Raw genomic sequence first — 23,525 nt, forward strand, 5'->3', positions numbered from 1 at the left:
CTTGCTTGTTAGAAGGTCATGAAAAGTGATCATCTGACCCATAGGACACAGCAACCATCATACATATGAGTCAATTGCCACCTATTTGAATTTTTATCAAGTGACCATGGGGATACTGCAACGGTCATAAGTGTAAAAATGGTCATAAGTCACTTTTTTCAGTGCTGTTGTAAGTTCGAACAGTCACTAAATGAACTGGTGTAAGTCGAAGACTATCTGTTAGAGTGGTTATACATGTAACATATATGTTTGCTTTGTACCCCACCTTTCTATTTGTATAGGAGCTCAAGGTGGCAAAACAACAACAACCAAAACAAAATGCAAAACATAAAAGATGACCATAAAAATCCATTAAAATCAATAACAGTATATTGACATTGACCCTTCTTCTGTCCACAGTCTCTGTGCTGTGAAATCAAGCAGAGGCGTCGAGGGGTAGGCTCAGTGTTACGTTTGTGCCAACACCTCCTTGATGATCAGGATACCTGTAATCTGAATGCGGACCATCAGTCAATGCAGCTGATAATTGTAAATCTTGAAAGAAGGTGGGAAGCTATCATCATGCAAGCAGTCCAGTGGCAAACTAGATTGCAGAAGAAGTTGGCAAAGCATCCAGTAAGTGATACCCGTCTGACTTACCCCCTTCCCTTCCCATTCATTCCCATTGGACTTACTGTTCCATTGTCTCAACCATTATTATTATTATTATTATTATTATTATTATTATTATTATTATTGTTGTTGTTGCTGTTATTCACAAAAATGATAGTATACACAGCAAACGAAATAACCATGCTGGATTTCATATCACAAATCACTAGTTGAACACTTCCCAAGTGTTTACGACTGCGTGATGTATCGGCAGATTATGCAAGCAGATCCCAGTAAGGTGGCCTTCTGCAGCTGACCAATGGTGGTCTTGTCAGCGCCAATTGTTTTTAAGTGCTTGCCTAAGTCTTTAGGCATAGCACCCAGTGTGCCGATTACCACTGGAACCAGTCTCTGCAGTTCGATTCTCAAGTCCTGATATTTGGTGACTTTTTCAAGTTGTTTCTTGTCGATTCTGCTGTCACCAGGTATTATTATTGTTGTTGTTGTTATCGTTATTGTTGTTATTGTTATTATTGTTATTGTTATTATCATCATCATTATCATTATCATTATTATTATTATATAGTCAGGTACCATAGGAGCCAAATAATTTGCTTTTGGATTTTTTTCTCATTGTAATTTCTACATGGATGGAATCAACTGATTAATGGGTTGAACAGAATTTATTTAAGAGAATACAATTCTGTATTTTACATTGTGTAATGTCTATACTGAATGAAATGATTTCTGGAAAACAAAACCTAATAGTAGATAAATAACCTCAATCTTCCTTAAGATTCAGTCCAAACTTTTTTCTTTCTTTTTTTTACAAATCAAGTGTAGACATTCTTTTTAGAATAGAATAGAATAGAATAGAATAGAATAGAATAGAATAGAATAGAATAGAATTCTTTATTGGCCAAGTGTGATTGGACATGCAAGGAATTTGTCTTTGGTGCATATACTCTCATTGTACGTAAGAAAAAATAAAATACATTCATCAAGAATCATAAGATACAACGTTTAATGATAGTCATAGGTTACTCATAAGCAATCAAATCATACTAGGAAACAAATAAAACAATATAAATTAACATATGGGATTGCCCTTTTAGGATAATCTTCAATTAGTGTTGTGATAGGGAATGAGGCAGAGGCATTATGATATTGTACAAGTCTATGGAACTGGTTTTTGCGAATAGAATAGAATAGAATAGAATAGAATAGAATACTTTATTGGCCAAGTGTGATTGGACACACAAGGAATTTGTCTTGGTGTAAATACTCTCAGTATACATAAAGAAAAGGTACATTCATTAAGAATCAAGAATCATAACGTACAACACTTAATGATAGTAATAGGGTACAATCAACAATCAAATCATACTAGGAAACAGTCAATATAAATCTTAAGGATACAAGCAACAAAGTTACAGTCCTACAATCACAAGTGGGAGGGGATGGGTGATAAGGAGTGATGAGAAGATTAACAGTAATAGTAATGTACACTTTGTAAATAGTTGAACAGTGTTGAGGGAATTATTTGTTTAGCAAAGTGATGGCTTTCAGGAAAAAAACTGTTCTTGTGTCTAGTTGTTCTGGTGTGCAGTGCTCTACAGCGTCGTTTTGAGGGAAGGAGTTGAAACAGTTTATGTCCGGGATGTGAGGGGTCTGTAAATATTTTCACAGCCCTCTTTTTGACTTGTGCAGTATAAAGGTCCTCAATTGAAGGCAGGTGGGTAGTAATCGTTTTTGCTGCAGTCCTAATTATCCTCTGAAGTCTGTGTCTGTCCTGTTGGGTTGCAGAACCAAACCAGACAGTTATAGAGGTGCAGATGATAGACTCAATAATTCCTCTGTAGAACTGTATTAGCAGCTCCTTGGGCAATTTGAGTTTTCTGAGTTGGCGCAGAAGGAACATTCTTTGTTGTGCTTTTTTGATGATGTTTTTGATGTTAGGTGTCCATTTTAGGTCATGTGATATAGTAGAACCTAGAAATTTGAAGGTCTCTACTGTTGATACTGTGTTGTCTAGTATTGTAAGAGGTGGTAGTATGGGAGGGTTTCTTCTAAAGTCTACCACCATTTCTATGGCTTTGAGTGTGTTCGGTTCCAGATTGTTCGTTACACCACGAAGCAAGTTGTATAACCTCCTGTCTGTATCCAGGTTCATTGTTGTCTCGAATGAGACAAATCACTGTTGTGTCATCAGCAAACTTCAGTATTTTAACAAATGGATCATTTGAGATGCAGTCATTGTTGCAGTTTTAGGTATGTATCATTTACCTGCCAATGACCACTAGTTCATATCTAAATATTTCATGGGTTTTTTTTCTGCTATAGCAGCATTGCCAAATTAATCACTAATAAAATCACAGAACAAGGGAAATGTGAGGTCATAAATGTTGTGTTTGAATTTGAATTATTATATAGTTCTTAACTTATGACTGATTGTTTAACAATAGTTCGAAGTTACTATGAACTATCCCTAGAGTTACTTATGACCTGTTTTCAGAGTTACAAAGCTGCACACACACCCCATAGTCATATGATCACATTTTGGGCACTTGGCAATTAGCTCACTTTTACTGCCATTTGCAGCATCCCACAGTCAGATAACCATGATTTTTGCCGATTTCCAGCATTTGCCTCCAGTTTCCAGCAAAAACATCCTTGAGGAAAATGCATCTGGTTTACCACCAGATGATTGCTTAATGACCATTGTAATAAAAAAAAAAGTTGTACCTTCAATTCTTGTCATGTGATGCTTCATATTATGACCACAACAATTAATGAGTGAAATTACAGGCCCAATTGTCATCATAAATCAAGTATTACCTGTATTAGAATTGTTTTACATCTAATCTGTTCCAAACTACTGTACTGCAGAAAAGTCATATCATCCTTGGCAAATATTAGTAATGCCCTCCATTTTTTTTAGCTGTTGATTGACAGGGTCCGTTTGGCTTAATAATTTCAGGTTTTTCACCAGTATTCCTAAGGCAACTCGAAACATAAAGACCAGAACTTAAGAAAAGCACTGCTGGATCAGGCCAAAATCCATCTTTGTCCAGCATTTTGTTTCTCAGAGTGGGCAATGAGATGTTTTTCTAGCCTCAACCACCTTTGTTCTCCTGCCATTAATTTGGAAGCCAGGTGTGTTCAAGCCATTGATAGACTATAAATATATTCAATCACTATATAAAGCTTTTTAAAACCCTGCTTTAAAATTTAAAGCTAATTCAATGGTGGCAGTGAATTCCACAGGTTAATTATGCACTGTGGAAGAAATGTTTTGTGAAGAAGCAGACATACAGTATGGTTGATGTCTTTGTAAAATCCACCTTTGCCCCCAACAGTTGTTTGATTTTGCACGAACAGCACACTGGAAGTATGGCAACTCCACTAACCCTACAGCAAACCATTTCTGTCTCACTCCCTATGTTCTCATACAGAGTAGCTGGTGAACATATGACATATGGCCGGGAGCAGAGAGGGTGATTTTTTTCCCCTCTTGTTTCACTTAAAATACCTGCAATCAACAGTGAGCTGTTCTTTTGCGTTGTGCTTCTATTTCAATTTCACCTTCTAGAAGGTCCTGTTCTGTTCTGCCTCAAGCAGAGGCAAGGAGCAGCCAGGGGAAAACCTGGTGGGCTGCTGAACACACAAGAGTGCTGCTGTTGGGAACCAGTTTTCTCTTTTCCAGGCAGGCAACTGCTTGGAGGTACTGCAGTACCTCTAAATAAGTGGATATGTGTTAATTAAAGGTGAATGCTGCTTCTGCAGCAGGAGTGAAGTAGTCTTGTGATTTTATTTGTATAGGAATTGATGGGGAGGTGAGGTAGAATGAGTGTACAAGCACTATGTTTTTTTTTTGTCTCAGGACTGGACAGAACTTCCCAAGCTCCACACTGCTTTGTTCTCATTTTGCCTGGGAAAACCTGGCCTTGTTTGTTGGACTGAATTATCTTTTACCTAGTAGGGAACACAACTTGTTTCCTGCCAAGATACAGCAGCTATTAAATTTTTTTTTTTCTAGGTTTGATTTAGAGCACAGATGATATTTTTGTTTTGTGGAGACTTGTAGCTGCAAACATATGCACCATATAAAAAGGTGGGCCTTCGTATGTAAGTATTTTTCCAGTGATGAAAGAGTTCTTAGAATCCAAATGTTCTGGTTGGAATTGAATTTTGTTAGCTTCTGCTGCATTCGCTGTCTCCCAATTCCAAGCTGGCATTTTACAGCATTTCCTTTCATTCAGTTCCTGTGTAGTCATTTCTTGGGTTGATCCCAAAATTGTTTTCTCTGCCTTGTCTATTTCCTTGAGCTGATGTTGTGCCAGTCTTGGCAAATGAATAGTTTCCCTGGGAAACTGTGTGTGTATGTGTGTTTTAATTGAGGTTGTCCAAAATATACTGTAATATATAAAACAAAGAGGATGTGTTTGCATCTCTGATGGCATCTTACTTGGTATTATTAAGAGTCACTGATATGGAAAAAGATTACTTGGATCAATACATCATGCAATATGAAAGGTCAGGAGCTATTTCCATCCTTTCTTTAAAGTGCTGTTCTAACATTTTCTTTTCTCCATTTTTTTTACTAATGGTATCTAGTGGCATTCTATTATTACTGCTCAAAGATTTAATCAAGTGTTTAATTTCTCTATTTAATTTCAGTATTATTTCTTTCTTCTTTTCTTCCTCCTCTGCTCCCAAAGGAAGAAAGCATAAGTAAAGGGACTCCAGGTTGGGACTATTAGCTGGCTGTCCAAAATTCCATTTTGGGATGAAAAACACCGGGTGATCGAAAGACATGTTAGGCAATTGTTATTTTCTTTTCCCTGTGAATCCTGAATTTGTTTAACACAACCAGTATTTTCATATTTTCTAGAAAGAAGGACTTTATACTTCAGTTTAACTTCCCCAAATTTGCATTAATGCATGACCCTTCTATTCCCCTCTTTTGAATGTGCAACTGTTTTAAAAATAATACACACAGAGACATCATGGCTGCCATTTTTGTAATGGTGTATGCCAATGTCTCAATGTTCAAAACATGTGTATGAACAATAACATCTCTTTAGTTTCTTCCACTCTGGATCTAAGAACAGCATGGATTACCAGGCCATCTTAACATTCCCAATGAAGGTAAAATTAGTAAGCAACACTAAATTAATTCAGTCCATCCAGTTGTCTAATTGCTAATCCACTATTCTTCCCTTTGGTTGCAAGCTCTCTTTCCTTCTCTAATGGTTCTGAAATATGTTACTTGTGTGTGAAATTCATAATGATTACTAAACTTCTCTTCCTCTGAGGAAGCCATTCCACTGTGTTGAGTAAAACTCCCTGAATTCTAAGCCATCTTGACCAATTCTGGGAGTTGCATTCAGCATCTATGAAAAGTAGCATTTTGAATAGAATGCTCTAAATTTTGGATAGTAAACTAACTATGAAGTAATTCAAGGAATCTTCTTAGAATAAACTCTTTTCTTTTAATATTGTGTTTGCATATGTGTGTCTGTATACTTGTCTGTATTTTATAGCTGTTCCATACAGTATTTTATATTCTGATGAAAACTTTTTAATATTGTGAAAGTGACATTTTAATACTCTTTAACTGAAGGTAACTGAAAGCTAATGTTTTCCCAGCTAAAACTTGGAAATGTTTAAATTGTTCATAATAAACATGTGTAAATATGAACAATTTTGTATTTTTATACTCGACTTTGAAAAGAAAATGACAATTGAACAAGAAGCCCCCACACTTATTTCCCTTGCCTTCTTCCTCACCTTTTTTCCGAAGGCCAGTTTATTCATTAGACCCTTATATGCTATCTCTTTTTTTTCATTTCCTGAGGAAAATGAAAACATAGAAGGCTTAACTAGGGGTTGCTTTGATGCTTCTTTTGTCTCCTATTCAGGAAAAAAATAGACAGTGTGAGGTATTCACCCTTGTGTTTAAGCTACCCATTCAGTGGCCAGATTTTGCTCTAAATCCATTGTTTCTAGAGCAGTGGTCGGGGAACGAACCCCAAAGGGGAAAGAAACCTGGGGGTAATGGCGTGCGCGCCGTTTCTCACCACGTTGTATACTTTACACACAGAACGTCCCCCCCCCTTCCTTTCAAATCAAAGGGGTTAAGTTTTAAATTTTTTAAAATTTTTTTTTAAAAAAAAAAAATAATTTATATTCCCACCCCAGGGGGGCTGTATCATATTCCTGTCCCTACTTTCCAGGCAGCAAACCATGTGGGTTGGGTACACATATTTTACTAATCCAAAATGATTGGTTTTCATTTAATATGTTTAGTGCATGCTGCTGTCATGTGAATAAATGCATGGAATGATCTGTGGCTTAATTTTTGTGTGAAGCCAGCAATTGTTGTTTGTTTCTTAAACCATGGTTAAACAAACAAGGCATAATGCCTTGGATAAATCCAGTCCACAGTCTTACTTCTGACTGAGTTTGCATAAGATTGCTCCTTAAATATATTTTATAATATAAAAACACATTTTATTTATTTAACCACTCACTCCCAACATAAAGCTGAGAAAGAATTAAGAAGGGAAAAAATCATGCAAAGTAAGCGTGTTATTTATTTAGATTTATCGGACAGCAACTCTAGTGGACTTTTGAAAAGATTTTTGTCCTTTCCTATTCTTTGATTTCTCTGACTTAGACTTTAAATTTATCTCAGATAAAACCTGCTTGTTGTTTTTTTCTGTTCCAATCTACAAGTTACTAATTCCCAATAGAGACACAGAAATTCTGAAGCAGTATTATCAGTTTGGAATAGCCTAATAGCCTGTTACTGATTATATATAATATTCCTGATGTGTATTATTCGTATGGTTTTGAGAAGCACTTCCATTCCATCATGCAAATTTTTATCTACCGCTGAACATTTCTGTAAGTACACTGTTCTGTGTGTCCAGCACAATTCCCATGTGCGTTGGCTTTGAAAGTATGCTGTACATCCAGCCACATAATTGAAAATAATAAGGCCACAATAAATGGGATGGCCTTAGGGTATAACACTCAAGGGATTCAATTGGTGTCGCTCTGCATCAGTGTCCGTGCATCATGGTAATTGAGGTAACATAACCAATTACCACATTTTAATTAGAGTTGTAAGAACTTGGAAAAATCTGCAGTAGTGAGACAGCTTATTTTTTTTAAAAAAAACTACCAAGCATTTTCTTTCCAGAAGCCTTTTCTCTTGGTTGCTTATTCTTAGGAGTCAAAAGAGGCTGCTGAAAGTGCCATTTGAGAGAAGTTGGGAAAAATCCCAGATTCTTTATAATGAATGAAAAGCAAACCTGGAAAACAAAATGTGTTAAAATGATGCATTGCTGTTAAGCCGATATCCTCATCCACTTCTCCTTTTGTGCTTTTTGGGAAAAGAAAGCACATCTTGGTAAAGTTGGTCCTAATGGTGTCCCTGTTCTTTCCTTTTTCCTTAAGAAAAAGCAAAACAAATAAGTGGTCTGATGGTCATTACATACTTTTTTGAGGGTGGGTGGGGGGAATCTACTGAAGAGACAAATGGAAGAGCCATGGTTTTGTTATTTGGATAAATTGTCACTTAGTATGGACAACCCCTAATTAAATGACTTAATGGCAAATTAGGTAATTATTTTGAGCAGAAGGAAATAATGGAGAAAAAAAAGTATAAAACTTTTGAAAAAGTTTTTGTAAACTCATGTAAAACTTAGAACAAAAAACCCACAATGAGTATTCTCTGCAAATAATCTGCAGTTTTATTATGTTCTAGTAATGACAAAGGTTTAACCTGACTACTATTGCACTAATTGCACAGACTGCATGAAAAATATTTTGGAAGAATCACATAATCTGAGTTGTTAGGAACTCAAATGTTATTGCAGGAGAGAGCAGAATAACCCTCTGCTGTTATTATAGACTGCTCATTATCATAGTTGTCTGAGGGTCAAACTATAGTACAAGGGCTCTGGGATTCAATCCCTTTTCTCCTTGCCTGGTAAGTGATCATCTCCCTCAGTAGTATTTGCTCCTTCTGAGAATGTACACACACATATGCAATCCTCTAATGAGTCTCATAGTTGGAGGATTGCATGTGTGTGTGTCTTTTCTTGTCCTGGTGTTAGATGCATTATGAACAGAAAAACACCCTTGCTGGATCAGGTCAAAGCTGTACATCATGGCATCCTGAAGTATCCATCTTCTTGAAACACACATTTATTTGGTTAGATTTAAAATGTCTTTAATTGCAGTTTTATCACATATGGTTTATTCTATAGCTGTTCCTTTTAGATATGAGTCATCAAACTTTACAGAAATACTGGGGGGTGGGGGGGGGGGGTTGGATCAGTCAATGTCTCTCAATCTAACCTACCTTACAGGGTTGTTATGGAAGGAATAAAATGAAACACACACACACACACACACACACACACAGAGAAACATTCACTAAGCTGCCTTGAACTACTAGAGAACATTTATTAAAAGGTTTTTCTCACTGAATTAATTAAACTGATTTGAAGCTATGTACTGAATTATACAGGCCATATAATAGTCCCTGAGCCATATATTTGATCTGAAATTTGATTAAGTAAATAAATATCGGTATGTCCATTCCTGATACAAAATGCTATCAAGACAGATGTCTTACTTGTTTTGTATTTTGCTCGGTGCTTTTATTAATTCACAATACACTAAAGTATAAATTAAAATAAATTAATAAATAAGTGGTACTTAATTTTTTTATTAACTAATTTCATTCTGATATTCTCCAGGTAACTTAAGACTGCATGTTACAACATTTCCAATGCCAATGAGTATGAGCAGACATTCATGAGCTTTAAGAGTGCTTAATAAATATCCTCAGTGAAGTAGTCTTGCTTTCAGATCTTCCCACAAAATTAATAAATACCTATAAAATACATAGCTGGGCTGATGAGAAGCTTCTGTGTGGCTCCTGGTTTAATCCTACAGGTATTTCAGGTAAATGCCTATTTAAGGCTATGAAGCAACACCCAGAGTATCAATTTTCTCATATATATTTTTCTGCCCAATAATTTTCTTTTGTGGATGCTAATGTATTCCTAAAATGCACATACATGTTTCTACATATATTGCACAGAAAAATGTCACTCTTGAGAACGGTAAATTGAGGGGTAGCTAGAATTTTCATTTTCTTTATATAGCATTTGTGTCATAACAGGAACTCTAATCCATATTCAGGTCTCCATGTTTGGTGTGCAGTAATATGTAAATTACCTAGCCAGCTGCATTAAGCAGTGTTTGTTTATTCTATTTCTTTTGGCACTGCATGCACCTGAACCTCTGCCAAAAAGGAAAAAAAAACTTGCTTCAGGGAACACCATTCTAGATATAGTAGTTTAGAAAAAGAATACACACAATAAATAAAATCTGTTCTGTACGAAAATAACAGAATCAAACCTAACTTTCTGTTTCTGGAGAGATTAGTCTTCCCATGGGGGGAAAAAACATGATATGTTTTGTTATAACCAAGATAGTGAATTTCTCTCTTTCAGAAGTTCTTCTTTGCCCTGGCATGGTGAACAAAGATGCTGCACTGAGGGCTTGTGACATTTCGCTGTTGGCAATTTTTGACAACAATTAAAAAGAGGAACATGGGAAGTTTAAGGGCAATCTTTTCAGTGTGGTTCCTCATAATGCATGATGTTTGAAATGCATTTGGATTAGGACAGCTGCGGAGTTTACGTATTAAAAATGGCATTCATGATGCATCAGAGCAATCTGCTGGCAGTCCTCCTTTCTGTGTTTCAGTCTTCCAGTCTGACACTTCCTCTTTTATCCAGCCAGCTAATTTCCCCTCTTTTGTGAGGAGTAACTGTTTTCACACTACTGCTTACTCGGCAAGCCTCTTCATTGTTGCATGGTTAATTATCTGTTTGAGCTTCACCTTCTCAAGTTAAGAGAAAAAGACTTGGGCCTCCCAATGGCTCTAATGAAAGCTCAGCTTTATAGAAGCACTGTGTGAATAAATGCAGTGTCTGATCGAGCAACATAATAAATGAGTTCCTAAAGTTTATAGAGCCATTCCCTCTGTAGGAGGTTCACTCAACAGTATAGAAAGACCCAAGAGTTTTGTGTTTGAAAAAGTTAATTTTGGACAAGGGGTCCAAACTTGAACAGAGGCTGCAGTCTAGAAGCTTAGCCTGAACAAATACTGTATGCACATTTAATAAACTTCTCAAATAACATTATAGAATATTGTGTCATAGTATCATTTATATCAATAATAAAGAATCATGTTGGTTATTTACTTATTTTGCAATACTTTTAGCCTATCCCATATATGATGAGGAAGGATTTTTTAAAAATTACAATGTTGTTACTTTTTTAACATTAATGATTTATTATGCCCTTATCTGTGTAGTCTATGAAAGGAAGTTTATTCTACAATAATTATGTTAAGCTATTACGAGGCCACAAGATTCTTTGTTAGCTTTGCTGCAAAAGACTAGCATATTTGTCTCTTTGGGAATCAGTATCAATCTTACTCCGCCAGGTGTTAGAGCCAGAGTTGCTACAGCCTTTGGGCTTTATATTTAGCTAATGTTTGGATGGTTTTTTTTAACTTCCATCATAAAATTTTTGGTATCCAACCATTGTTATAATTAAAATTACTATACCATTTTGAAAAGCACTTCCATCACTTTGCTTGAAAACTGTAGCATGTTCTGAAATACACTAATTTTCTTCTGTTGGTAATGTCAGCTCCTCACTTCTAAGGTGTTATAGTTCAGTATTTCCCAACCTTTCCAGTTTGGTGGAATGGCGGAGATGGTGGCGAGTGGGGAGGAGGAGAAATGGTTTTGTGCATGTGTGTGTGCTGCTTTCACAAATGCAGCTGTCTATGCTCTCACACATGCACATGAACTTCTCAATGTTTCCACGGCCTGGTTATAGTTCCACACCTGCACACCGAGAGCAATTGCGAAATGGAAGGTAATTTTAAAAAGTACAAGCTTTTTCTACAAACTCAAGGGCTTGAAACTGGATGTGCCTTCAGGTTTATAATCTAATTTAGATTAACAAGGAAAAAATGGGGGGAAACTGTATAGTGAACTACAATCCACATGCACAGGTTGCATGTGGATTTGAAACATCCAACAGGTCATCCCTGGTGAAAAGAAAGTATGAATTTGAACAAATATATTTGAATACACACTGCATTTATCTGAGTAAAATGAATATTCAAATACATACCACTTCTTCACATTCTGGCACTAATCATGTACAAATATTGTTTAAAATGCTAGCTAAACTGGATTGGGACATTGCTGCTGATGTAATAATAATGACCAGATAGATCTAATAGCCAAGATCCTCTTTTCTAAACTGAACAGAGACAAAAATGCTGTTTTTATAATCCTACAAATATTTCAGTAAATATTAGAATTTCTCTCAGAGTAGTGTAGCAATATATATCTACCAGTATGTCTTTATATCTATCTATACCATGGCTAGCTGGGAATTCTGGAGAGTTAAAGTCTACAAGTCTTAAATTTGCCAAGATTAAATGCCCCTGATCTATACATTTAAATTGTAAGCATCAAAAAGTACAACATTCAAAGGAAATTTCTGGAGGACCCAGAATGTTTGATAAAACTAATAAATTAAGTAAAAAGTACAAGTACATTAAAGAGAGTAAGTTGATTATTTTTTGGTGCCAGTCTTTACTTTTAAAAAATGTTTCTTTCATTGCTTTCATTGGGTGCAAAAATGTTAGCTCCGGAGATGTGTGTGTATATCCAAGCCTGTCCCAACAATCCCCTTTTCAGTATGTTCCAGCCAAATTATTTTGGCACATGAGGCAAAAAAGAAAAAAAGAAAGAAAAAAAAGCATTGACAGCTCTTTCCATTCCTGGCCAAAAAAGTTACAATACTAGCAAATAAAATAATTATTTACTGTCGTTCCACAACACCCTAAATTAGCTACCCAGACAAAGATAGAAGCACTTGTGCACACATACTAAATGCATACCATAAAATTTCCACAAATACATAAATATGTGCTTGATATTAAAACATACATATTTTTTCTGAAACAAAGCATTCATTACACTCAAAGCTCTGTTGAATTCAAAATTATATTCCAGTCAATACATATGAACACACAGATAGATACATAAACAAAAATACATACATATATACACGTATACCTCTCATGTAACTCTTTGACAAATAGTTAATTCTAGAGGAAGTTATTCTCAATAAAATTTACTGTATGACATTATCAGGAAAAACAAATCCTCTACCTATGCAATTTGACATGTATGCCAGTGATTGTCGTTTCAATTGGTTTAAAATGAAATAAAAAAAATATAACCAGTGTTTTCTATGGAAATTATTCACCGGAATTGGAGTATCAATGTGTTTGAGAAACAGCAGTGGCTTATACTGATATAACATTGCAGTTTGTAGAATTGTTATTGCTATCACATCCCATAGACATGATGACAATTTCTACTCTTTTTTTAAAAAAAAGAACCTCTTTAATTGTATTTTCTTTCAGAATAAACAGAGCTACTAATTAGTATCCACTTCAACTATAATTGTTCTAGGGATAGAATAATTACCTTTTCCTCTCAAAAGCCATAATAAAACATAATTGTTGTTTTACATATTAGTATAATATTGCATTTTGAATGAAGAGGATATTCTCTGGCTATAACGCAAGAAGTTCCAAGTAAACATTAATGAATTAGGCAGAAGTGGATCTGAAAATATGATCATTTTTATCCAAGTAAATGCACAGCATACTAACACATTTTCAAATGCAAAATTCTTGTGGTGGGGAAATTCCTTCTCCGTGTTTGAGTTTTAATCTAATTTTGTGAAGGGCTATTACTGAACCTCTGTAAGGAATAACCATGTCATTCTTGTGATTGCACTCAGGGGTGGGATTCTACCACTTCGCACCTATTCGCTAGAACCAGTTGTTAACATTCTAAGCAGTTCGGAGAACCGGTTGTTAGAAGAAATTACTGGCCTAATCCTGTAAGGAAGGCAGGAAGGAAACATTCTGGTGTTGCTTATAGAAACTGCCTTTCCGTTAACTCTTATTACATTCTTGGCAGGACTAGACTTCCTGTCTCAGGAACTTTTCTGGAGTTTTTTTTCCCTCCTTTGTTGGTAGTTTGCTTGTGTGGAGTTACCATTCAGAGTTACAATGGCACTGAAAAAGGTGACTTATGACCATTTTTCACACTTATGACTGTTGCAGCATCCCCACAGTCATGAGAGGTCAGGTGAGGAGATGCGTGCCTCAATGTGAGTGATACTGAGTTGGCCACGCCCAGCCAATAACATGACCACCAAGCCACATCCACCCAGTCACATGACTACCAAGCCATGCCCACCAACTAAGCCATGCCCACATAAAAAATTTGAATCCCACCCCTGATTGCACTGTACAACATATTGAATCATATTTAGTGCATGGTCAGAACATGACAGAAGAGAAGTAAACATATACATACAATATTCAACCCCATAAAACTGTTAATGGAGAAAGGCATGTGGTGCAAATGCTTTGCTTTTGTAATTTGTCCTATTTATAACAGTACGTATGTTAGAATGACACTGCAGACTTTTTCTGCTAAGGTACAAACCTTATGTACCTGCCATCATAATTGTTTCTCTATAGAAATATTAATTTAGTTTAGTTTAGTTTAGTTTACTTTATTGTCATTGCACCTTGTACAATGAAATCAAACACCATCTTCAGTGCACATCATGATCATGACCATGAAAATAAACACAAACACACATCCTTCACCCTCCACACATTGAACCGAACCCTCCACCCGACACCAGATCAACACTGCACTATATAGCAGAATTCAAAAGAGCTACTACCCTGGAAACTGTTTTTCAGCCTATTTGTTCTTGTTTTTATTATTCTGTACTGTCTGCCACATGGTAATAGTTCAAAAAAAGGGTTCCCAGGATGAGATGGATCTTTGAGAATGTTTTGAACTTTCTTAAGGCAGCAGAGCTATAAAAGCTCTTCCAAAGAGAGGAGAGGACAACCAATGATCTTCTGGGCAATGACGTTAACCCTCTGGAGTGCTTTCCTATCTGTCATTGTGCAAATGGCAAACCATACAGAGGTGCAGTATGTTAAAATGCTCTCTATGGTGCAGCGGTAGAAGGTCACCAGAAGTTTTTCATTCAGTTGTTGTTTTCTGAGAAGTCTCAGGTAGTATAATCTCTGCTGGGCCCTTTTGACCAGTGCTGCAATGTGGGCACCCCAGATCAGATCCTCTTTTAGAGTAACAGCCAGAAACTTAAAACTGGCTACTTGATCCACTCAGTCTCCATTGATAAGCAAGGGCTGGATGTCTGATTTGTTCCTTCTATAATCCACTATAAGCTCCTTGGTCTTATTGGTGTTGAGGACCAAGTTATTGTCTCCACACCACAAAAGCAAACCGGTCCACCTCATCTTAGTAGGCAGACTCATCCGCCCCGCCGGAGATAAGTCCCACCACTTTTCATGCAGAGAAGAAGCATTAATATTGTCATATGCTAAACTGTTATTTGTTGACATATCAAATCCAAGATTCAATGCCACTCCATCTGGAAATTTATACTTTGCATGCTCATTAAGATGATAATATGTTTTATACCAAACAACTTTCCTAAATCTGTTGAGAAACAAGTCCAGCAAGTCACTTGGCATGACACGAGAAAAGTGAAGTTCTCTCACTATCTTCCATTGCCACCATCAAGAGAACCAATTATCTATTAAAATTATTCCTTTTTAAAAAATATTGCCTTCATTTTGGGTTGTTCCTGTGAACTTATTCCTCAAAAAGGAAAAACAATTTAGAATTTATTAGAACTATAGGCAAAATGGTATCAAGTCTTTACAAATAGAAACAATAAACATTAAAGGATCCACTCAATTAAATAAATGAAGCAACTGCAATGTAATTAAAAGGATTACTCAAATTACAAAGCAATTGACTTAAAATATAAAAATGATAAACCAGAATCAATTGACACATAATCAATGACTCCCTTCTCCCCAAATTAGTTCAAACTGTGGAACAGTATAGTACATTCCAATTTTTGTTTAAAAGTAAATATGGTCCATAGAAGGATTTTAAAAAGTCAAGGGGGTGACCACTCTATGGTTCCAATTATATGGTTTGGATGCCCTGCTGAATTAAAAAAACTTTCCCCGTTGCCCCAAAATATTGTATCTACCACTTTAATGAGAAACATTTTTTTCTGATGATATAATTTATAGTAAAGCAATGTGGAACATAAATAATAGTGTAGTAATTCTACAGCATTAAATGCATTTAAATAATAGCAATCTCAGTATTATGTATTCATTTTATGACTTCCAATATGTTCAACTAAGTTCTGAATTCTTCCAGAAACAAATGGGATACTACAATAAAAAAGTCATGATTTCAATTGATCATTGTAAATGCAAAGAACTATAGGTGCACTACCTCTGCTTTTTTTATTTTAAAATAGTATCCCAAAGTAAACAGGACATTCTGATTTATTTTGCATCAACTATTTCTATAAGAGCTGAAGAGAGAAAAACTCAGTTAAAACTATCTTTGGTTGAGAATGTAGCTCCGTGCAATGCCTTAGTCCAAAGTTAGTCTAGTTCAGCTTCATTCAGCCAGATGTTATTGTCCATTTATTTGATTCCTTATTCACAGCATGAACTTTCTTCAGGTTTCATTCAACACAGACTTCAGCCAATCCTCTGTGCTTCATTTAAGTATCAAGAAGCAACTAAATTTAACATATATATGATGCGATAAGGGCAGTCCTGTGGTCCAAACTTTGCACCCTACCTCCAGCCCTCTTTAATAGCTTGCTTGATCCTGTGAAAGCAAATGAAACACTTAGGTGGGTTACAGCAAAATTGTGTTGCTGAGGCTGGATCTTTTTATTTATCTTTTGAATGTTTACATAGTTTAAACTATATAAGAGACAAAAAAAGCTTTATATTAAAGTGGATGTACAGTTAAGATAAGTGAGCTAAAATTACATCATTGTGGGACTTGCATTGTTGAATTTGTACAACGGGCAGAATAAATAAAGCTGGCAACAGCTGATTTACAGTCCAAATGTTATCCTCCCAACCAAAGTAACAAATATTTTATATTTGAGAAGAGACCGAGTAATAATTCACAAACTCTATGGAATTTATAGAAGGTTATTAGTTTTAAATTATATGGAAGTTACTTGTGACATATACTTTTGAATAAAGGAGGAGTTCCAGTGATATCATTTTAGAGCTAACTATGGAGCTTTTATGTAGAAAGTTTAAAACCTTGAAATCCTTTACCAACCTTTTATATCCAGGTGCCTTCCAGATGTGTTGGAGAACAATCAGAGATATATAGTTCTTTCTATATTCAGTCTGCAGTAATATTGTATTTTTATTTCCTTTACATATTTTGTGTGAATCATGTATTATTCTTTGCCTTGATGTATTCATTTTTTGAAATATATTTTAAATGAAATTTGAGCTGAGAAATATTTAAGTCCTTGTGGATTTTGTGAATGACATATTGTATTTTGCCAGAGTTCTTATTACTTGAAAAGAAATTTGTCAGATAAACCTGACATTTCTAGCTACAACCCTCCCACCCCAGCATTCCTACAGTTAATGACTATGTTAACTGAGAATTATGGAAGGCCAACTCTACTGAAGCACATAGTCTTCCCTCTATTTGTACATATTTAAGATAGTTTTTTTTTAAATTTTAGCAATTACATGATAGACTAAAAGTTAAGAAATGAACATGAGAAATGGATCCTTATTCCAATCTCTAGCATATCATTTTGATTATAAGGTTAAAAAGGGGGTATAGGTGAAGTTTCTAGTTTTATTTAACATTGCAGTATACAATCTGCTTTTTTTGTTCACAGTTGAATATACTTCTAAAATATTACACATGGCTAAGAAAAGGCTATGTGTGATTAAACGTTGGACAAATGTGAATTGGAAGACAACTTTTAAAAATCTTGCATCATTATTCAATAACTTTCCAGAATATTTTTAATGCTAGCAACATATGAAACTAATACAATCAAAGGATTGCTTTACAGATTTATTACTTATAATTTCTTGAATTTTGCTTTTATGAGCAACCAAACAGAAATTCAAATAAATATTCTGCCCAGCTGAATATAGGGAAACTAGGGAACTGATATAGGAACATGTCTGGCACACAAGCATTAAGCAGCCTGATTGCTCTTTATGATCTACCCATGTTGCAGAATATAAAATCTAGATTTGATGGATTGTAATGGGGACTTGATATAGTTCTTTCATTATGAATAAAGCATATTGAATGTGGATCACTATACTGCATATATTGTCTAGTTCATGGGATGCCAACAACAGTATAATGACTTGAAAGATATAAAATAGCTTGAGAATGCTTGGAGTAAATCTGGACTTTAGTTGGGCTTCTGTCATACTGACTGAAATGTGCCACCATATTCCTCACCATTAGTGGGGACTACTGCATGTGACATAAGTGTTGCTGAACTGTTTTCTATATACATTATCAGCCCATTCTTTCTTGATCTACTGAGTTGTTTGTATAGCTATTGTTCGGAGAGATTTGAAAAAGATCCATTTATCTCCCTGAAATATGTGCAAAATGTAAGAGTACCATGCCCCAAAGTAATAATTATGTGTTTAAGCCAGCATTAGTTTACTGAGTGTAAATTTCATTCTAATGATGATCAGCTAGCAGGTGATAAAGAAGAAAAGATTATATTTATTGGAATTAAATTAATTAAATTGGTTTAATTAAATTAATTAATCTGCTTAAATAAGTTTTTTTCTAAGGGCTCTAGTGAACTCCCCATTGTTAATGGATTCCTCACTTAGCACATCTAACTTCATGCCTGAATATCAATTGGAACTTGGTTCCTGTGTCAAATCTCAGTATTCTATGAATCATCTCATATTTATTTACTGTATTTCTTTCAAACTGCATTGCAATATTGATGAGTAATAGGATTTCTCCCCATTATATGTTCCAGTTATGATGTTAAATTTATGAATTAAAATTCGGGTTTAACTAATAATTCTGTTGTTCTTTTTTAAACAGGACTCCCTGAATGTTATTGAACCTGGTTTAATGGAGCTAAATAGCACAAGTGAAGATGCTCTAGAATGGGATGAAATGGATATAAGTAATAAGTTAATTAGTATTAATGAAGAATTTACTGAACCTGAACCAAAACAAGATGACACAAAGCTGAATCCTCCACCTGAAATATCTGATAATGGTAATCCAAAACAAGAAGGAGCCCCTAACATTCATGAAGACAATCTCTGTGATCCAAGAGTGTCAGGCCCAAAGGTCTATCAAGTATATAGTCTCCACAATGTTGAATTATCCAGAAAAAATAATATATCTCTCATGAAAAACACATCAAAAGATTCCAGTCTTACACCTTCAACTACTGCAAACAAAGACACAAGTAAAGATTCTTCCTTATCATCTATAAAATATTTGCCAGATTTACTGTGTAGCACCACATTGGCAAAACCACAGAATTATATGTATCATGGTGGAAACATTACCAGGCACTCTGAAAATCAGAATAAAGTAATCAGTGAAAGAAAGCCAAAAGCTGTCAGTAACTCTGAAATCCAATTGTTTTCTGATACTGATGGAATACAAGATAATTCTATGCCTAATATTTCAGATTCTGACCTAGGGAATATAGTTGATGTGATAAAACAAAATTTTAAGCAGAAAGATGAAGAAAGCCTTGTTAATGTCACTACATCTGAACCAAAGTTTAGTAACAAAACAAAAGATGTAGACAATGGTGCCCGTCATGATTCTGTGAGTGCAGAAGAATTACAAGGAAAACACAGTGCTTTTACATTTTATGACTATTCATATCTTCAAGGTTCGAAATTAAAGCTACCACGGATAATAAAGCAACCACCATCAGAAAAAGCACATAAGCAGAGCAACTTGCTTCACGGCTTTTATTTTGATAAAGTTCCCTTTATATCTGAAAATCAGCCCGGGGACTTAAAATCATGTACGGAAAAGCTCGCTTTACCAATCGACTGGAATGATGCTGATCCTAAACACACGGAGTTTGTGGAAGATTTAAAGAAACTATGTGACACAACAAATGGGAAAGTGCTTTCAACTCTATCTCATAGCTCTTCTTTGGATTCCCTTTCTTTGACAAGTGATTTGTTTGGTTTAACTGTTTTTAGAAGTGGAGACAGTCTTAATCGTAGCACTTCCTTAGAGAGCTGGCTAAATCCCTACAAAAGCAATGAAGATCTTTTTAGTGGTAATGGCTCCGGTGACCTAAGTGGAAGTAGTGATTCTGTTGGAGAACTCAGTAAAAGGACGTTAGATCTTTTGAATCGCTTAGAAAATATCCAAAGTCCTTTAGATCAAAAAATAAAGCGTAGCATCTCTGATATCACCCTCCAAAGCACTTCTCAAAGAATGTCCTTGACTGGACAAGTATCCCTGGATATTGCCTCCTCAATCAATGAAGATTCACCTGCTTCTCTCACTGAGTTAAGCAGCAGTGATGACCTGTCTCTCTGCTCTGAAGATATTATAATGCACAGAAACAAAGTACTAGATTCAAATGCATCATTCAGAAAGCACCTCAATCGTTCTGTTGCTGATGAGAGTGATATCAACGTTAGCATGATTGTTAATGTTTCCTGTACCTCCACTTGCACTGATGATGAAGATGATAGTGATTTGTTATCAAGTTCTACTCTCACCTTGACTGAGGAAGAGCTGGGCATGAAAGATGAAGATGATGATTCCAGTATTGCAACTGATGAGGATATTTATGAAGATTCCAATTTAATGTCAGGACTTGACTACATTAAGAAGGAACTCCACACTTGGATTAGACCTAAATTATATCTGACAAAGGAAAAGAGGAGACAGCATGTGGATTCTGAAATTCAGGGCTGTAAGGAGTTAAGAGGTGGTGAGACTTTGAAACCAAAAGATTCATTGAACATTGAACAATTTTTGAGTGATTCCATATGTAAACTTTCACAAAATAATGGCCACAGGAAGAATGTATTGGAGAATCATATGTCAGAGACAAAAAGACAAGCAAAAAATGAAGGTTTTCAGCCTTTGCAAGGTTGCTTAGTAGATGATATGGAGAATGGAAATGTTGCAGTTACTCAAGAAAGTCTAAATGGGCAACATATTTCAACATCTGCCATAACTGTTAGTACATTAGATAGGAAAGAGAATGAAAATGAAGATTGTGTCTGTGAATCATTTACTGATAGTTCAAAAGATTCTCATATTAACAGTAAAGAAGATGTTCAACTACCAAATATAACCAGCCCTCAAAAAGAGTATCAAAATCATATTCAGTATGATGACCAGTGTATTAAAAATCTTATCACAGAATTTGACTCAAATGTCAAAGAAGACAGTACACCAGGTACAGCATCACTAATATTGCCTCCAAGTTATCAACAAAGTAAATCAGGAATTAGTGAGACTGTTAGTGATTGCTGTGCATGTTTAAAATCAAATGAAGCAGAAAAAAACACATCAGCTAGCAGTCATGATTCATGTTGCAACTGTGAATCAGTTGCTTTTGATAAAAGAAATGGGGAAGATTGCTCAGTGCATAATTTTGTGATGGAGATAATTGACATGGCTTCCACAGCCTTGAAGAACAAATCACAGCCTGAAAGTGAGCCAGCTGTTCCACATTCATTAGCCCAGATCAAAGAAAAGGTTCTAGAACATTCTCACAGGCCAATCCAACTTAGAAAGGGGGATTTTTATTCTTATCTTTCACTCTCTTCTCATGATAGTGACTGTGGGGAAGTGACTAAATATGTTGAAGAAAAAAGCAGTACTCCGGTTCCGCTGGATTTTGCAGAAAACATTGAATGCTTTTTTGAAGCCTGTCCTGAGGAAGAACGAGTTGAACAGCAGATGTATATTCTTCCTAATGAAGCTGAGGCAACTTTGGTCAAGCACAAGGACTTGAATTTAATAGATGAACACCAAACATCCACCAATTGTAACAGCTTTTCTTTTTTATCTAAGGAGATAGGTACAAATCCTCCAGGCACTTTTAGCAAAACAGGATCAGAGAATATAAAAAATAATCCTGATGAATCTTTTGATCAAGAGACCACTAACAAAGGTCCAGTTTTGAATTCTTTTCCACATGACTCTATAGAAAACCATCCAGGTCAGTCCTTTGGCACTGCAAAATCTGAAGAAGATTTTGCCACCCCTTTGAAGGCCTTAATTAAAGCCACCCAGTTAAAACCTGATCACTTGAAAGTCAAAGAAGTTAAGCACCCAAACCCAAAAACTCTTGTATGTGAAGAAAAACTCCTGCCTCTTTACAGAGAAAGGCACATAAATACAAAGAGATAGAATGCAACTGTCCCTGGACACATCCGTGTTATTTCATGAGCAGGTATGTACTGAAATATTGACGACTGAATATTATTAGTGACATGACCATATAATTAAACAAATTGTAGTATTGCTGGTGACTGTTTAAGTAGATAATAACCATGTGCCTTTTGAATTTATTTTCACAATAACAAAGTGATATTTAAGCTTACATTTTACAGATAGTCAGGTTGCACCCATTCTTTCAATGACCATCCAAACTTACAAAGAGGCTGAAAAAATGGACTCCTCAAAATTGCAGCCATTGCAATTTCCCCGTGGTCACATGATCAAAATTTGAATGCTTGGCAACTGGCCCACTTTTTGTTGTAGCATCCTGCAGTCACACTGCACAAACTGCCTCCATTTCAACTCCCTCCTTCTTTGCCTTTTGGCCACCCTGCAGAGCACAGCCATGATCATTGGTCTCCAGGGTTGCCTCCAGCTGATATTTTTCATCACCCTTGCCTCACCTCTGCTGGACTCACTTCTGCCACTACCCCCATAGCCACTAGTATTTTTTTTCAATTGACTGTACCCCTCCTTCCTTTTGTGATTAAAAAAATTGATTTGGGGGGGGAGGAGAAAGCTGAAGTAGATGCAATTTGCACAGGGCAGAAGAAGAGTGGGTCATTCCTCACTGAATGACCACACTGAATGTCTGCAACCTGGACTGCTTATAGCAATAGCACTTAGACTTATATACTGCTTCACAGTGCTTCACAGCTCTCTCTAAGCAGTTTACAGAGTAAACCCAATAATTCGGGTCCTCATTTTACCCACTTTGGAAGGGTGGAAGTCTGAGACAACTTAGAGCCTGGTGAGATTTGAACTGCCAAATTGCAGGCAACCGGCAGGCAGCAGAAGTAGCCTGCAGTACTGCACTTTAACCACTGCACCACCGTGGCTCATAGCTCCCCTTCCAATTCTAATTAGTTCATTTAGAGAACATTTGTGCTTGGTTAACCTTAAATAAAATTCAGAATCAAGGCTATATTACATGCACTGGAGGAGGAAAAAAAGATATTGAACCATTATTTATATATGTCACTCGCTATTTCCTATTAAGTGTAGCAGTGCTGAGCTTACCTTATTTAAAGTATTTTAAATCCTAACCTGTGATACCCCATCTCATATGCTAAAATTTCAATCCTAATTAGGGCCTAAAGCAATATACATAACATGAAATCAACATTAAAATTAATATTATTTGCCCTTGTCCATGTATGGATTATAAGCATCAATTCTATAATCTTGACAGCATTGCTTTGAATCTCACATTTGTTTTCTGATAAAATTAAGTATGCATGTGTGTCTTTTTAAATTTAAATTTGAGCTGAATGGTGACAAATAATTGAAGAAAACTGGTATTACCAGTATAGCCTACATTTCTGCACTGTCTTTTGGCTTATTGCACTGTCTAGTCCTGTGATGGAGAACCTATGGCACTCAGAG

General features: G+C 35.8%; 1 protein-coding gene across 4 annotated transcripts in view; it reads left to right on the top strand.

The window, feature by feature from the left end:
• Window positions 1-23,525, top strand: part of AKAP6 (A-kinase anchoring protein 6) — a 268,358-nt gene that overhangs the window by 237,862 nt on the left and 6,971 nt on the right. For 3 of the 4 annotated variants that reach the window (XM_087951804.1, XM_087951803.1, XM_087951806.1), the window contains 2 exons: window positions 400-615; window positions 18,735-22,092. In XM_087951804.1, coding sequence (XP_087807930.1) covers window positions 400-615; window positions 18,735-22,049 — 3,531 coding nt within the window. In that variant the 3' untranslated portion in view covers window positions 22,050-22,092. The remainder of the gene's footprint in view (window positions 1-399; window positions 616-18,734; window positions 22,093-23,525) is intronic. The other variant, XM_087951805.1, reaches the window with a different exon arrangement.

Source organism: Notechis scutatus, chromosome 1, assembly GCF_049901735.1.
Source record: "Notechis scutatus isolate UNSWTSFEM ecotype Mainland chromosome 1, rNotScu1.2, whole genome shotgun sequence".
Taxonomy (NCBI): Eukaryota; Metazoa; Chordata; class Lepidosauria; order Squamata; family Elapidae; genus Notechis; species Notechis scutatus.